The sequence below is a fragment of the Callospermophilus lateralis genome, chromosome 16, assembly GCF_048772815.1.
Source record: "Callospermophilus lateralis isolate mCalLat2 chromosome 16, mCalLat2.hap1, whole genome shotgun sequence".
Lineage (NCBI taxonomy): Eukaryota > Metazoa > Chordata > Mammalia > Rodentia > Sciuridae > Callospermophilus > Callospermophilus lateralis.
The window spans coordinates 90,862,318-90,879,942 of NC_135320.1; the positions used below are offsets into that span (position 1 = coordinate 90,862,318).

The 17,625-nt window shown below is 56.4% G+C and overlaps 1 protein-coding gene across 2 annotated transcripts in view; it reads right to left on the reverse strand.

The window, feature by feature from the left end:
- Zc3h3 (zinc finger CCCH-type containing 3) overlaps nucleotides 1-17,625 on the reverse strand; it is an 84,085-nt gene that overhangs the window by 46,459 nt on the left and 20,001 nt on the right. For both annotated transcript variants that reach the window (XM_076835657.2, XM_076835656.2), the window contains one exon: nucleotides 6,044-6,197. In XM_076835657.2, coding sequence (XP_076691772.2) covers nucleotides 6,044-6,197 — 154 coding nt within the window. The remainder of the gene's footprint in view (nucleotides 1-6,043; nucleotides 6,198-17,625) is intronic.

The following is a 17,625-nucleotide window of genomic DNA, read 5'->3' on the forward strand; positions in this document are numbered from 1 at the left end:
CACAACACAAAACCAGGACAGCCCTGGCTGCAGGTCTGGCAGAGCTTTCTGGGTCACAGCTGCCCTTGGCCCTTGTAGGCTGGCCCTGAAGCAGGCCTTCTGGACCAGTACCGGTGCTGGCACTCAACACAGAAGCAGTGAAAAGGGCTCCTTCCCTGAGACAGAGACACTTTCATTTTTAATAGAACCAATTCAAAACTCTGCTACTCCATTAACCCAAACCAGAAATGTCAATCCCATTATTCTAAGCATTTCACAGGCCTATGCGGCACTGTCTTCAGCCCCAGGGTCCTTTAGACTGTTTGTATGAACTGCTCACAAGCACAGCCACTGTGGGGCCCTGGGTCACTACCCAGGTGCTTGGGGACTGGACTGGACCAGGCACGGCTGACAGCAGCCCTTCAACACCCCCTACCTCCAGGGGTTAGGGTTGGGTGAAGGTCCAAAGCATCCTGGGCTCCATGTCCAGGGAAAAGTTGGGGGAACAGGCAACTCACCCACTAGGAGCAAACCCTGGAGATATCCACAGGTGGCTCTGAGGTGTGTCCAGAGCAATGCTACTATCTTGGCAGCTGCTTCTCACCTACCCTAATACCCCCCTGGACAGCCCGTGGGACTGCCTTTCACATAAACCCAACCCCTCCACGTCTCATCACCAGATGTCAGCAAACATTCTGGGTCCTTCGCCAAGCCTACAGGAAGGCCCTACTGGCACAGACTGTGCTGCCTTTGCCCCATCCATGTGGGTCCTGCCTTCAGAGGAACCCTCTGTGAGCCTGCCACCCCAAATCCACCCATCTTGGACAGGTCTCAGGGTCTCTCCAGCAGACGCCGTTCCTGAAACCACCTGCTTCCTGACTGCCTTCCCCGCAGGACCTGCTCCCTGCAAGCCACTAAACCTTAGTGTCTGGGGCCATTCCCAGCTAGCCTGTAACAGGGTCCCAGCCTGGGCTGAGCCAAGCAGGGCTCTAAACACTGTCAGGGACCAGAGGGTGAAGGCACGAGGCAGGCCTGCCAAGGCAGTGCGGACCCAGGGAGAACTGTGAGGGAAGCAGTCCTGGAGGAGGGAACACCGGTCTTGTGAGGGTCACCCCAGGCTCCTCGCACAAACACACCCTTTGGGCCCGTCAGGAGGCTGTGGAATCTCAGCTCCAGTTGGTCTTGGCAGGGCACACCTTGGCATGGACTGAATGTTTGTACCCCTTAAAGTCCCTATGTCGAAGCCCTAGCCCCAGAGAGCATGCCTCACAGCTTCTCCCTCCTCTCCTTCCTCTTCCTTTCCCTTCTCTCCTTGCCTGTGACAACGACAGAAGACCCCAGTAAACCAGAATAGGCCCTCACCAGATACTGAATCTGTGGGCACCCTGATCTCAGACTGCCAGCTTCCTGAGCCTTGAGAGGTGAATGCCTGCTGTTAAGTGGGCAGCTGGTGATGCTGTCAGGGCCGCCATGTACCAGGGAGCAGGCAGGAGGCAGAGCAGTGCAGTGGCTGGTGGCTGGGCTGTGTGGGCAAACCCCTCATTAAGGAGACACACACAGGGGAGCACGCGGGAGCCAGGACTACCGCGGCAGGGACGCCTCCCGTCACCAGCCTGAATCCTCTTTAATGAGACGTCACTTCGGAGAAGTGTTTCAGAGCCTTTCAAAATCTTGGCCTAAACCTCGTCAAACTGCACACAGATTACTTAAGATTTACTGCTCAGACACAAAATAAAATAAAATAAAATAAGGCAGCCCAGCCAGCAAGAGCCTGTGACAGGACCATTTGTAGTCGGATGGAAAAGCCTCCGATTCATCTGCTTAAGCACAGCAGCTTCTGTTTATTTCGCACTTTCATGTCAAACGAATTTAGAGAGAGAAAAAAAGTGACAGGCAGTTTAGGGATATAAGTCACATTTCAGCTTCAGTTCAGATTAATGAACTTGCTGGGAGCTGGCGACGACACAGCAAATCCACAAATCTCAGAACCACAAAAAACTGACTCGCGGATGTGAGCCCCGGTCCTGGGAGGGCTCGGGAGGGACCCTCTGCTGGCCTCCTGCCTGTGCACCTCAGATCCCAGGCCTGCACAACCCCCTGGGCTGGTTCTGGGTCTGGCTCCCCGGGGACAGGCCCTGTGCCCAGGCAGCAGTGGTGATTCAGTCCTCAGGACTGCCACAGGAAGATGGGGGAGTGCAGGGCAGCCTGTGCTGTGGGTTCCCAGGGACTGGACCTGAGCAACAGCTCTGTCCTGTTGAACTTGTCCAGTCTAGTTCCCCAGGCAAGAGACGGGCACCTCATTCCACAGAGCAACCTGATCCTACACAGCAGCCTCCTAGGGCTGGGTGCCACATGGCCTGCACTGCTCCCATCATCACCTGTCCCTACACCCAAGCAGCCCCAAGGCCAGACGTCTGCAGGACAGGATGGATGTTAAACCACCGACACTGCCTCTCAAAGGCAGAGTCCCTTTTGCCCTCTCTCTCTCTCTGTCCCTGGCTTATACATGCTTGTCTGGCCAGGGCAAATGGCCTCAGTGGGCACATCGATCCTCAGAGGTGCTGGCTGGCAGCACCCAGAAGACCTAAGGGCTCTGCTCAGCAGCCTCTGGCCTCCTGTCTGGACAGGGACAAACACTGACTAGCTGAGACAATCTAAGGCCACCAGCTGACTCCCAGATGACCTTCTGTGCCCCTGTTGCTCCATGTCCAGTGCAGAGAGCACTAGTGGTGGGAGGGAGCTGCCCATCCCTTCCTGTAAGCATGGCTGTCAACATGGCTCACAATGCCTGCCACCTTTCTAAGGTGCCGAGAGCAAATGCCTCACAGGGCAAATGAGCAGGGGCAACAGCCGCAGGGGGCAACTACGCTACCACCCATCTCAGGCCTTGGAGCTGCCACATCGACGGGAAGAAGAGCTTCTGCGACTTCCCCAAAGCAGTACAGATGATCACCCTGTGTCCTCTCCCCAGAACAAGAGGAGCGCTGACAGCCCAGGGCACAAAGAGCTCCCCTTCCCAGCACAACAGTGAGGCCTGAAGAGGGGTCCTGAGGGCTCTGGCTGGTCCAGCAGACCCAGGGCCTCTCCCAGACCCCTCCCCAAGTTGTAAAAGCCTTGGCACTCAGCAGGGAGCAGAAGAAAGGCCCCAGGATAGGACCGGCAAGAGCTGCATAGGCAGCAAGAAAGGAGTTCTGGGGGACCTGCCCAAGCTTCCCCATAAACTGCGCTACCATTTCCCTGTCCCCTCCTCAAATCAACAAAACCCCAGGCCCTCAAGGTGCGGTCCTTGTCCTGCGCTTTCTACCAGACTCAAGCCTGGAAAACCTCTGCAAGGAGGGCAGGGACATGCCAAAGCCGAGGAGGCCTGCTCAGCACGTGGCCAACAGGCTGCTCGCCAGGCAGCGGCCCCAGGCTCTGGGGCCCCATCTGACTCCACACAGGTGCCCATGGCCACTGCACTTACACCTGCCATCCCCTCACAAGGGCAGAGTAAGAAACTGAGGCTCCAAGTGGAAAGAGGCTTGCCCATGGTAACTCAGCCCATCGTGGGATGGCAGATTCCCCTTCCCTCTCAAATCTGCAACACAGTGAGTGTCTGCCAGGGGTGAGCAGGGGCCAGCCACCCCACACTTGGGCTAGCACCTGGCCACTGGGCCACCCTGCCTCACTTCCCACCTGGGTCTACAGCCTGCCTCCCAGGGTGGGGACCGAGCACGGGGAAGTAGAGTTCAGGTAGCCAGCCCTGCCTTCTTACCACGGCAGTAGCCTTTAGTCTGTGGTAGCCTGAGTCCCATCAGTGGCCTAATCCTTCCCACTGCTCAGGGAGGGGCAGAGTAACTGCAGGGTCAAGGCCACAGTGAGGTGAATCTGCCAACCACATGCAGGTGGTCCTGGCTCGGATGGAGTGCAGGTAGTAGGAAGTCAGGCACCAGCTCAGCCACTGGACCCAGAGACAGGCTCTTTCTGCTACCTCAACAAGCCAGGCCCAGGCACATGCAGCCAATAGCAGGCCAGGCAGCTGGTTGGCAGCCACACTGCTGAGCAGGCAGCCACATCAGGGCATGATGACCTTGGGGAAAGAAGGCCCAGCCCACTGGCAACCCCTCTAGCTAGGCCTCCAGAGACCTGCATTCATCCTTCAGCTCAGCTCCCTTCCCCAACCCACCCCAGGCCCAGGGATCATAACCTCAAGGGTCCTGGATGTCTAACAAGGTGTTGGACAGAACCAGGGTGAGGCAGTCAGGAAAGAGAAAAAGGGCCTCTTCACACACCCTCCCAGGGGAGGCTCCACCCTGCTTCCATGTGCAGGAAGGGCACTGAAGCCAGGAGCCCACAGTCAGGCTACTGGACAAGGACTGAGGGACTTGAGCCATTCAAGGGCACTGTCCTCCCTGCCTCCTGCCCAGCCACACTCACAGCTGAGCCACTGCCTACTCTCTACCTTATGAGCTCAGTTCCGCAGAAGGTCTTGCAACTCACAGCTGACATGCATGGTACAGGTGCACATGCAGCCCTTGGGCCGCACCAGCCACCTTCCTGCAGGACCTGCTCACCCACTAGGGCCTGGCCTCAGGTCCCTGAGGAAGGTCACCTCAGGCCCCTGACCATGCATGCCCCTGGGAGAAGAGGGGCATCAGGCCAAATGCCGATCATAGGAGGGGAGGTTCTCAGGAGCTGAAAACCCATAAATCTGAACCTCATTCACGATGATCTGGAGCTCTTATTAAGTAAATTAATTTAAGTTAATTTAGCTCGATCATGACTCCCGATCACAGTGATTTAGTGAGGGGGAAATTGCATTAGGAAAGGCCATGCTCACCAGATAGAGAAACGGAAGAAAATTAGATCCACTTAGCAATGTGAATTAATATGGAAATAGCAGGTGTAAATTTAACCTTATCGAGAGAGTAAAAATTATCTTCATAAATTTGTAGAAATAGCCCCCAAGATGCATATAAATCTATTTAAAACAAAAATATTACAAAAAGTGCAGTAAAATTAATTTAAAATATACTTCCAGCTATTGCCTCCAGAAAAGTCAGCAGCAGGGCCAAACCTAGTGTTGCCAGAAGTAAGGGAGGCCAGTAGGCCTCAGACAGAAAACTGGGTGGGCTGGCCTGCCACAGGCCCCAGACCCAGACAGGGCTCTGTCCACACAGCCTGGTGTATCCCCTGGGATTGGCCTCAGGCCTGGAATCCTTTGGGGAGCAGCAGGGGAAATGGCCAAGCAGCCACCATATAGAGGGTGGCAGGACCCTGCATGCATCACTTGGCCCAGTGGGCCTGCCCCACAGCCTCTGGCCCCTCCATCCCCCAGAGCTGGACTTGGCCACTGCCTGCTTCCCATCTCCCTACCACTCCTCCCCAGGCTGGAGGTGGGATGCTCCCACTGCAACAAAAGGAAGGGACTCTTGTGTCTTCCAGGGCCTGGCTTCTGGGGGCCCAGAAGTTGGGCCACCTCTATTAGTGGGTGGCAAGACCTCAACCAGAGGGAGGCCCCAAGAAGGCAGCACAGGCTCCTCTTTGGGGACTGCCCGCCCCTGCCCCCACCCCCCCCAGCTTTTGGACACAGCAGCCGCAGCAGGTCAGCATGTGCTCCAGCCGGGGCGGGGCAAGGAGGAGCCACACAGCACTGCCCTCGACAATCGACACACTGGCAGCTTCCAGACAGGCTACTCAGGGCCTGGCCTCTCACCAGAAGTTTCTCTCTGAGAGATGACCAAGGGAAGACCATCATGGGGTCCCCAACTGTCTGGGCAGTGGCTGCTTCCATAGCACTGCACAGGAGGCCCCACCAGCTAACAGGCTTGCCAACAACAGGGGAGGGTGTGTGCACACGTGCACACACACAAGCATAAGTGTCTTTGTGTGCGTGTAGTACACACAAGCTGGCCATATGTCTGGTGCACAAATTTCTAAACAAACAGAAAAAACAGGCTGTTTGCCAGCCAACATGCTATACACCATGCAGCTCCCTGGGCGCACTCTGTTCCTGCACCCCTGGGACCCCACCTGCAGCCCTCAATGCCCAAACAGCCCAGGAGTCTGGGCCAGGTCCTCCTACCTGGATAGTGAGAGCCGCCTGGCTCGCCAGGAGGGTGAAGACAGGGTGAAGGGTGGGGCACTGAGAGGAGAAGCTGGTGTCTTCTTGACGATGCGGTAGCGAGTCTTGATCACCTTGCTGGCGGGTGGAGTCCGCAAGGTGTGCACGCCAGCCACTACAGAGAAAAGTCAGGGCACAGGTCAGCTTAGAGGAGGTCAACAGGGGTCCTGGGGCCCAAGGCTGCCCTTGAGCTGGCCATCACATCACCCGCTGGCTCTAACCTGGTCCTACATGGCCCCATGGTCCCAGAGAGCCTGGCAGCCAAGGGTTCGGTGTGGCCTCCAGGAGAGTGGGGCACAGACTCCACATAACCTCACAGTCACAGTCACCTGACAGGCAGGGTGAGAATGCTGAGTGACCGACCGCCTAGCCTAGGGGAAAACAGAGAAGCCCAGCAAGCCAGGTAACAGCCCACAGGGGGGCGTCCCAGGTGAGCATCCATACCGGGAACCCCCATTTCCCCCCCAGGCTCCAAACTCCAGGGCTGGTACAGGAGGCTGGGGCAGATGGCGCTCCGGCATTGTGGCCCCACACGTGGGAGGGGCCCCAGAGAGCTCACCTGCTCTCCAGGCACCTTGCCACCACCAGCCCAGGCAGATTTATGTACTTAATCACTGTTTTCATAACATTCTGCAGGGCGATATCCACAACAGCTTTTTTCTTGCTGAATGTTTCAGGCAATTAGCAAGGATCTGTTTTGCCTGAGTTCCTTTCCACTTGATAGCCGGCAATTTCTCCATAGCTTCAAGGAACGAGTCTAATTGCCCGACTTTCATAATGTACAGCTCTAACTGCCCAGATAATTAAAGCTTACACGGCCACCTCTCATGGCTGTCCCTCCAGCCCTGGGCACATGGCCCCAAGCAGGAGCCCCTGCCTGGTCTGCCTGGGTGGCCTTGGCTTCCTTCTCGTCTGTGCCCAGCTTCCCCTTGCCCTGGGGACCCTCACCTGCCCCCCCTTCCTGCTCTATATGCAGAGTAGCAGCTGCTACAGTTCCTCTGACCCCTTGCCCAGAGCTCTGCAGCAGCAAACCTCCTCAGCCCAGACTCCTGAGGTGGCACCATGGCCATGCAGTCCTCAGGAAGAGCAGGGAGCAGATGAGCCCCGTGCCCCGTGTGACCTCACCCATGCAGCCTGAAGTGCTATTGCCCCTCCTCGTCCAGATGTTGGCAAAAGCCCCTCAGGGTCCCTCCAACTTCTACTGGGGTTGTAACCTCTACCAAGGCCTCCACTAGCCCACATGCTGGTGGGTCAGGCAGAGGGCAAGGCCACCCAGAGGGCAAAGCCACCCAGAGAGCCTGCCCCAGTGGCGCAAGGGGAGGGAGTGTAGGCTGCACTTGCCCAGCCTGGATCAGGGGGATGGTGGGGCCAGGTGGCCTAGAGTGGTGGATATGGGAGCCACTTCTAGTCCCCAGGATTGAAGGCACAAACTAGAGGCAGCTGCCCACTGAAGGGAGGCCACAGCGACAACTGGATGTAGCCAGCTCCTTATGCCTGCCACCACGCCCAGCAACAGAAGCCCTCCACCTCCCCTCTCTCTGTCTGTCCCCCTTGCTGTCTCTCCCCTTCCCTGCCTGCGCCCCCCACCCCCCAATCCTATGATGACAGTGACTCTGGGGTAGCAGGGGAAAAACAGGAACTTGGAATCCCCTGGTCCTCACTGAGAGACCAAAGCCAGTGAATCTTAAGCTCTGAGCTAAACGTGCTTGGTACACCAGGGACAGCCTGGTATATTGTGGGTGTCAATAAATAAATGTTTGTTGAATTGAATTTTCAAGGTCTTACAAGCAAGGAGAGACCAACAAAAATCAATAATAGCTAGTTCCAACTAAGAGCTCAAGAACATGAGATTCCTTAAGTTATCAATAACCCCAAGCCGACCTCAGCCCCCATGAGACCAGCCCCAGGCTCCCTGCTTCTGTCTGAAAGAAGAGGGCAGCCTGGTCCAGCTCCTGCCTGTTTCTCTCTTTCCCCCACTCTCTTGTGTGGCATCTTGCTGGGGAGGGGGTGCCCACCAGAACACAGCTTAGGGCTCCACCTGCCTGTTCCCCAACCCCAGGGTGCCCAGGTGTACAGGGAGGCATCAGGCCACCCACCTGCTGTTCTGCAGCCACCTCTGACTACATTCCATTCAGGCTTCCAAGGGCTCCCTACCTTACTGCTGGGACAGACCACGAAGCCAGGCACAGGCACACCCCTTGGTATACCACATAGCCAGGCTCTAGCCCACTGGGGCCTGCGCTCCCCTCCTTTAGCCTGGGCCAGGGAGTCCCCAGACGTAGCCAGGCTCTGCTCCCAATCCCCAATGCACATCTTCGCCTATCCTGACCTCAGAGGTCAAAGTCCATTCTCTCCCCGTGGTCTGGCAGATACTACCTCCTCTAGGAAGCCCCTTGCCCCCTCTACCCAGAGGACACCACTCTGAATTCCAGAAGCTCGTCCCCAGATGGAACAGACAGGAGCAGGCAGCACCTGGATGGCAGCAGGGAGCTGAGGCTCTGGCCTGCCCTACCTGCTGGGCCCACCATCAGGTCAGAGGTCTTCACTAACTTCCTGCGCTGACTCACCAGAGCCCAATGATCCTGCCAAGAAAATGCAAGTAACAAAGCTGACCCCCTTTTAGAAAGTGGCCTCTTGTCACTGGTCAGGGTTGGGAGGTGTGCTTCCCACAAATCCTCACCTCTCCTGTGGTCCTGGGGGGCAGGCCTCCCATCGGAGTGGGACACAGAGGGGAAGACACAACCCTCGCTGGCCCCACAGTGGAGCTACATCCCCTACAGCCTGCCCAGCGGGGGACTTCGTCCTGCCCTTCCCAGATGGCAGTGTGAATACACTTAGTGACCCTAGAGGACACAAGCTAAACAAATGGGCTGTGGGGTCAACCTGGGCCAGGCCCCAGAGACAGGCAGGAGCCAGGACTCCCAAGACTTTGCCTGGTACACAGAGACTCCGGAAGCAGGCTGGGGCCGCCCCGTGGGCAGAAGGCAAAGTTGCAGGGCGGCTGGACAGCCCAGCTTGCAGACAGGAAGGGCTCGAGGACACAGGCCGCCCACCCCTTGCTGGCTGAGGGTTTTGTGTAGATAATCATGTTATTTAGATAGGATGTTGGTTTAATTCCCTTCATTACAGACTCCCAGGGCTGTGATTTTTTTCTCTGCATGATGTATCCCCCACGGCACGCTTCACTCAAATCAAGCCCCTTGTGCCTTTATTGCCGCCAATGCCCGCTCCGCGTTATCAGGCCCACACATGCAGCCCTCTCCGCCCGCCGTCCAGAGGTCACTTCTAATGACTAATCGATCTCATTAGCTTTCCTAATTAAAAACTTTACTACCGCAATGGAAGACAAACTACAGAAAAACTGCTGGCATCATATTTGAATGGGATATGAGCCCCATCTATCAGAGGGCTCCAGCTCCTGCCCACAGCACTGCCCAACTGCAGACTGCATCCTCCTCCTCTCCCCTACTCCCAGGAAGGGCTGGGGCCTGCAGGGGTAGCCTGAAGGCACCCCAAAAGCTAGTTGTACAGGAGTACTTCATTCCTGGAGAGCAGACGGGGAGGGAGGCCGCTGGACCCAGAGAGGTGGGACTGCATTGGGAAACAGGAGGTGACAGGAGCCCAGCAGTCAGATTCTACCCCATCACCCACTGCTCACAGTCTGCATGCAGGTACACTAACCTGGCTTTCCCTCCTTAGGTGGCTCCACCACAGATGGCGGAGTCCTTCAGACCAAGGTCACACTCTTTTTTTTTTAATTTGTCACATATGACAACAGAATGCATCACAACTCACATTACACACAGATAACACAATTTTTCATATTTCTGGTTGTATAAAGAGTAGAGTCACATCCTTCGTGCCTTCATGCATATACTTATGACCTTCGCATTCCACCGTCTTTCCTACTCCCATGCCCCTCCCTTCCCCTTCTCCCCTTTGCCCTATCTAGAGTTCATTTAATCCTCCCATTCCCCCCCCACAGCATATTACAAAACAGCATCCTTAAATCAGAGAAATCATTCAGCATTTGTTTTTTTGGGAGTGGCTAACTTCAGTTAGCATTATATTCTCCAGCTTCATCCACTTACCTGCAAATGCCAGGACTTTATTCTCTTTTAATGCTGAATAATATATCAGTGTGTGTGTGTGTGTGTGTGTGTGTGTGTGTGTGTGTATGTATACACACACACACACACACACACCACATTTTCTTTATCCATTCATCTACTGAAAAGCATCTAGGCTGGAAGGCCACACTCTTAATCTGCTTTAGTGCAGATGAGAGTTGAGAAACAGTTCAGATTTTTATGGAACCGCAAAGGGAAATAACTAGCTAAAGAAAATGAGTTGCTAATTTCACAACTGGTTAATGAATAAGATGAACCTGGAACTACTACTTTGTGCAAAGAACCATTTGAGGCTGATGGTGAACCCAAGAGAGAAGAGGTTGCCCCTCCTCCTCCACAAACCAGTCTAGGAGCCGGGAAGCAGCACCAGCTGTATCAAGAAAGCACAACACAAGTTGGCGCTCAGGAAGAAGCTGCAGACCCAGCTTCCTGTCCAGCAACCCCTAGACCCCACTGACACCAGAGCCCCAGAAACAGGCAGGGAAGCAGGAGGCCCCTGTACTAAGGCGGCCCATAGGAAGTCAGGAGGAGCTGTCCCCATTGCCCTGTTCTAGAAGCCCCTAGTCCCAGCTTGGGGATGAAAACAACTAGGAAATGGTCCCTGACTCACACCTGAGCACAGAATTTGCAGGGGTCACCCATGCCAGTGGGCCAGGAAGATAGGGCCTCCAGGGAGAATGACCTGCCCAAAGGGACCCTGGAAACCACATCAAGTTCCTAACAACAGGGGCCCTAGGGAGTAGGTCCATATGCAGGCAGAGTGGGCAGGGCAGGGGCAATCAGGTGCTAGCTTCTCAGGCCTCTGCAGTGTTGCCCAGGCTGAGGGCCTTTCCTGGGCTGAGGGCAGGCCACAGGGATAGCTGTTGGGCTCAGGCTTTCAGTCCGGTCAGGCTTCTGCCCCTAATCTGGTATGATTCAACTTTCTTTGTATATTGCCTAATCTGCTTTTTATCGACAGCTACCCTGACACTTCTTCAATATCTCCAAACTGTCTATGTACCCTTCCCTGGCTGAAGACAGCCCTCAAAGGCTGTCACGGCTCAGCCCTTTAGAAGCCATATTGATTTCTGCTCTCCTGCTCCATACACCTTCCTCCCTCCTAGTCCACTTACATCTCAGCTGACAGCACCCTTTCCCTTGGCCTCTGATGTCCCCTTGAAGGGAGGGCCCTGGGGCCAACCCCACCTCAAGTTCTGGCACAGCAGCCCTGAGCAGTCAGCATTACCAGCCACAACAGCTTCCACAGGCCCTAACTGCTTTTCCTGGCACCGGTAGTCCAAAGGGCCTTTCCTTCCCCCACTAGCACTGTCATTTCTGACAAAATGCCAGCTGTGTGCCAGCCTAGGGCCTATCCTGGTACCTGTGCCCTGAGAGAGGTGACCTGAGCCTGAGGTGTGAGCAGTGAGCAGCAGCTACGGGCCCCATCCCTCCACTGGCACAGCTGGGTGGCAGAGGGCTGCTGAGTGCTTGATAGACAGGTAGGGTACGGAGAACCTGGAGGGAAGGCAGAGGTCCCAGGTCAAGTGCTCCCTAGCGGGCACATGCACCACCACCCACACCTCTCCTGTGCCAACCTCCCCTGTAAGGCCTCTTCCTCTATCTACCTCAGGCACCAGTTCTGCCACCCCACAGCTCAGGTGGCCACACCTCCACACTCATAGCTGCAGGACTTAAGGCAGAAGCCTCCTCCCAGACCAGCCTTTAGTTGCCAATCAGTGTGGTTACAACAGACAGTGTTCCACAGCGCAGGGTACACCAATGAGTGGCACCAGGAAGTGCACCTCCAGAGCAACTCTGAGCCTGGCTTCGAAGGGGCACGAGAGGCTGGGGTTTCCAGGCACAGGCCAGGATTATTGGAGAAGTGCAGGGCCTCAAGAAGTAGGGACAGTCCTAGGCAGGAGTGCCCTGGCTCCTGCTGGCAGAAGCAGGGAGCGAAGCTGGGGGTGGCTAGGAGTTGGGAGGCTCCCCCCAACCTTGGCTGGTATGTGCTCACCCAGCACTCAGTAAGCACCTAGCTCAAAGGCTCAGCCTCAGGGACTATACTGTCCCTCCTTATTCAGGTTAAGAGAGTGCTGAAGGGCAAGGCTGGACAACAGTAGGAAGAGGGGCCCGGCAGCCTATCTGGGCCAGGATGTGCAAGATGCAGAGAACAGTAGGAGGGAGGAAAAACCTGAGCTCAGTGACTGCTGGATAGATTCTCAGAGGGCCCCGAGACAGCACAATGGGGCTCCCATCCCTTCAGGCCTCTAGTTTCACTCCATCCAAGTCCCACTTCCTGGGTGGGGACAATAGAGGCCCCTTCTCCTTTGCTGCAGTCAAGAGGAACCCCAAGTTCCCCTAGGCTGCTGCAGACGGGCCGCACACTTCACACAGGCAAAGGCACGCAAAGCCCGCACTCTGGGGCCCTGCCTACAGAGCCAGTGCAGCACGCAGTGCCAGCAAGGTCTGTCAGGCAGCCTCCTCTCCAACAATTGCTGAATTGCACTCTTAGAAAAATGGCCACAAAATCTTAAACAGAACGTGTGGCATACATTTCTGAGAGGCCTCTGCTCCAGCATTTAAAACCGTGACGTACATCTGAGCTGTCTGCAAAGGCTGCAGGCCTGGCGGGAGCACAGTGCCCATTACTGTAGCCAGAGTGGAGGCAGTGTCAGCAGGATTTCCTGTCCCTCACTGAGGGTGGCATAGGCAAAGTGCCTCTCCTACCCCAGCACAGGCAGGGAGGTCCTACCCCAAGCCTGGGGTATCCCAGGCAGGGCAGCCCAGTTCAGCACGTTATAGCTTATGTGTGGCCTGCTGGGATGGAGAGGACTACAGGGATCTGGAGCCACAGCAAGATCCAGCCAAGGAGTGGAAGACGAAGTCGGCCAATTCCCTATCACAGTGTCTCACCCCCGCCCCAGAGTGAGGGCCACTCCACTGAGACATGTTTCAAAAGGCAGGGCTTCCAGAGGAGCCATCTGACATGCACATTTGTGGGAGGAAGCCAAGAAGATAGCCGAATAGCGTGACTCAAATACTCATGTCACAGTGGGGCCCCACACTCCTTATGGGACACCTAGGCCATCTGACCCCACCACTCCACCCATCCCAGGAGGCCACTGCGGTCCCTCCTGGCTCAGGCCTGCTTCTCCCCAGCCTGCTCCACCCACAGCAGACCCATAACAAAACGTGTCTAGAATCACAGCCTGGAGCCTCCCACCCTCAGCCCTCAGTATCTGACTGTGGCTTTGCCACACAGCAGGCTTGCTCCTGCCCAAACCGCAAGTGCACACAAAGGACACATTGTGTGGGGTCATTTCCTACTTCCATGGCTCAGCTACCCACTTACCAGGCAGATTGACCAGCAGCTCCTGTAAAATGACAGGAGCAGGGCCGCTCATGCCCTGCCTGAATCTCTCACTCCTGTAGCTGCCTCAGTTCTGTGCCAACCTAAGCCACCTCACCACGCTAGGACTAGGGCACTGTGCTCTGGGGCCAGCCAGAGGGAATAACAGTCCCGGGGACCCAGCCCTGAAGCCCCTGAGCTAACAGCCTAGGGGTGTGTCTGGAGGGTGAGGCGCCCATGTGAGGCACCATCAGCCTGGTTCCTACAGACATCAGGCAAGGTGGTTTCTCAGCATCCCAGTTCCAGGGGAAGGGAGCCTGCTGGGTGGGCAGTTCAGGGCTTGGTGCATGCCGCAGCTCCCAAAGACAGATGGCAAAGAATGGCTGCAGACAGGCCCAGACAGAGGAGAAGAGAAGTGAAAAAGATGAGAGAGATGAAACGAAGAGCAGCAAGCAAGGGACAGGGAAGAGCCCTGTGCTTCTGGTCTTGGAGAGGCAGTGTAACCAACTCTACCATATGAACCCAGGTGATGTAAAGGTCAGACCCTTAGCTTGGACTCAGGCCTGCCCATGGGCTCCTGCCTTACCCTGCCCAATCCAGAATCCCAGCCTCTGCCTCCTCCTCCCAGCACCCAGCCAGACATCTGCAGCAGCTGCTCTCCTCCTGAAAGAGCATGGACCCTGTGGGAGAATGCCCCACCCACCTTGCCTCTGGCCCTCCATCTTGGCAGGTGGCCAGTAGCAGGGCCCTCAGGGTGCAGCAAGGGGAAGCAGTGATCGGTGGTGATGAGCACAGCACTGTGAGCTGATCATGCATGACACCCATTCCCTGCTGGTGGCCCAGGGGGCTGTGGAGGCCAGACAGCTCCTGGGGAAAGCAGAAACAAAGTGGGCCCAGCAGGAGGCCTCCTCCAGGCCCCTCCACTGTTCTGGAGGGAAGGATGTGGCAGAGGGTTGTTTCTGCCTGGTTCTGGTCAGCTCAGATGGAACATCCCTGCCCTGAGAAGGGAGAGCCCTCCATCCCCCACACCCTCGCAGAACTCAACAGTGACAGCCACAAAGCAGAGCTGAGGGGCACACCAGCCTCTCAGTATACTAGGGGAAGCTGGCAAGGCCTTAGAGGTGAGGAACAGCCTGCCCGTGATGCCAGTACACAGGTCCAGACTGGGCCAGGCTAAGTGGGCACCTGTACAAACAGCCTTTGCAGGGGCCTCTCAAGGATATAAAAGGGCTGAACTCCCACAGTCCCCAGCCTGGAAACAATTGAGGCGGCACCCCACATCCTCCATGACAACCTCCACTGGTGCCCACAGAGCCCTACCTGCTTGCACACAGGGGCCACGCCCACCCCAGGGCCTACCCATACTCAGTGTCTCCAGGCCACTTCCAGTCCAAGTTGCAGGTGCAGAGGGCACCAGGGGACATGGCTGCCTCCTGTTCTTGCCTTGATAACTCAGCAGTATTTACCTAACAAAGACCCCTGCCCACCCTCCTTTGAGAATGGTCGTTCACGTGCTTCCAGGGTCCTGTCCATTTCTCTAAATGAGCCAGGATGGCAGCTAAGGCAGGGGCTGCTGGTGAGCACCCCGCCCCCACCCTGGCGCGGCAGGAGCTGCCAGGGACTGTGGTCTAACAAGCTTCAGATGTGGCATAACTGGAATCACAAAGTATGAATTTTTATGAGTCTAATAAATCACTCTACTTTTCTTGCACTTGATGTTTCCAGTGCTTCAAACCCGGGAACAGGCCTATTATAAGCAGAGGGCTGAGTACCTCACACCTAGTGATGGCCAAAGCAGGGCAGCTGGATCCCATTCTAAGCACCCTCAAATACCCTGATCCTGAACGCTGAGGCCACCAGAGGCCCCTTGGGCCAGCAGATCACTTAGCAAGGCAGAGCAGATAGTGGGCTCATCAGCTGCTAGAACAACCCTACAAGACCCCACATGGGCAGAAAACTTGCCTCATGACCTGGCCAGCACAGAGGGAAACGCTAGTTACACAGATGGCTGCAGGGCCAGGCCTCTTGCCTCCCAGTCAAAATCTATGTAAGATAGTGACATGAATGTGCACGTGCATGCGCATATGCACGCGCTCACCCCCTGACAGAGATGGCAGATAGATCCAGGCCCTGAGCGGAGGAGTGGGTCTATCAAGTGTCATAATCCAGGCCCATCCAGGAAGCCTGGTTGGGGACTGAGAAGCTCCAGCCGCTTGGGAGCACCCCAGGTGATGTGGGCAAGCAGCTGCCATAGGTAGGGAAAGCCCTGCACCCCCGCCCACAGCTGGCTGCTCACCAGCCTTCCTCGCAACACCATGGAAATGGGGATCCATCTTTGACAAACGCTTACAGGTTATCCAATCACAACAGCAGCCCAGACAGGGCCATAAGTCACCCTAAGCAGCTGTCCACACGGCAGTCTGACGAGTTTGGGCAGCTCAGTGATGACAAATAACTGCTGCCAGTTGCCCTGTCCCCCTGTGTGGGATCCGTGTTCTCTGTTGTTCCACGCTACCTGGTGTTTAATGACAACACTGTCAGCCTGAGACACGGCGCCACCGAAGCCGCCACTGCTGCCTCGGACTGTCAGAGCCCTATTAGAGGGAAGATTGAGACCCTACTCTTCCTAAAGTCACTCGAGCAACACAAGCAGCTAGTTCCTGTAATTATTGTGCGCAAGCCATCGATCGCGCGCTGACACCTGACCCGCCTGTATGAAATGGGAGTAGTTTGCTGTGTGACAGTCACTATAGATTACAGAGGGTGGGTCTTCACTCGCCTTTAGCCATCGCTCTACCTGACCTCAAAAGCAGGGCAGGGGAGAAAGGAGGTGGCACTGCCCAACAGCACAGGGTCTCCCATGTGCTGCGTGTCCTCCATCGAAAGGTAGGTCAGCAGAGCCTGTCAGACCAGGAAGGCGACACCTGAGAAGTCTTCCTGGCCTCTACAGACTGGAGTGAACAGTGCAGGGGCAGTTGAGGGGATTCTCAGAGGGTGACCACAGGTCAGGTGAGGCCCAGAGCAGGGCCCTGATAGGGTGTGAACCAGGCGTGAACCCTGCCTCACCTCCCTCTAGGCTTTCCTGAGAAAGGGGCCAGGCCAATGTGAGCTCACTGGGCAAGTTCACAGCCCCAGCTCTTCCTCCCCAGCAGCCCCTCCCAGCCCAGGGCCACACCCAGACTGCTCCCACACTGCTGGGCTGCCTGGATGGAACGTGGCCTCCCCCGACCGTCCTGTCTGATCTCAGACCCCAAGGAGCACCTGGGATAGGACACTTCTTCCCTGGGGCTGGGAGCCCAGGCTGGACCACTGTGGCCTCTCCACCCTGTCTGCTCTGACTCCTGCTCCCTCTCTAAATGTCTAGGCCCAGCTATGGCAGCACATGTGGGAAGAAAGGGCAACTTGCTCCTCAGCTTGGCATTTCTATCCCTATATACACCATGATCCCAACTCACACAGCTGGGCGCCCCCTCTTTTCCACAGGATGCTTATGTCCCCAGGACCCTGGGCCCCCTGTGCTCATGAGCTGACCAGACTCCCAGACCTGTGTTGGTAACAGGGCAGCCCCAGAGGACAAGGCCTGCCAGGGCTCGCACAGCAGCTCATCAGGCCTAAGTGAAACTCAGGAAGAGCCCCTGGGGCCTCCTCAGACCTTAGAAGCAGCCCCTCAGCATAGACCTGCATCCCCTCGATCATAGAACTGATGCAGGGGAGGCCCATCCACAGGGCTTCAGGCCTTTCAAAGTGAGCACCAGCGATGTAGGTGCCACAGGGGAGGTGGGACCCTGGGAACCAGTGTGCAGGAGACTGCCCAGGAATCCAAACCACTGAAGCCGCTAGGTGGTTCTTGGGTAGCCAGGCTAGGAACCAGCCTCAGTTTGCCCCAGGGAGCACTGAGACTATTCCCCCCAACCCTGGCCATGAGCTGCACCTGACCCTTACATGGACAGTGCCAGGCTGGACTCTGGGGTTGAGGACAGACAACAGTCTGAATGGCCAGGTGTCCTGTGGCCCCAGCTTCAATGTGCAGTCCCACCTTGTAGCTCCCACAGGACAGGGCGTCCTGTGCACCTCAGCTGGCCTTC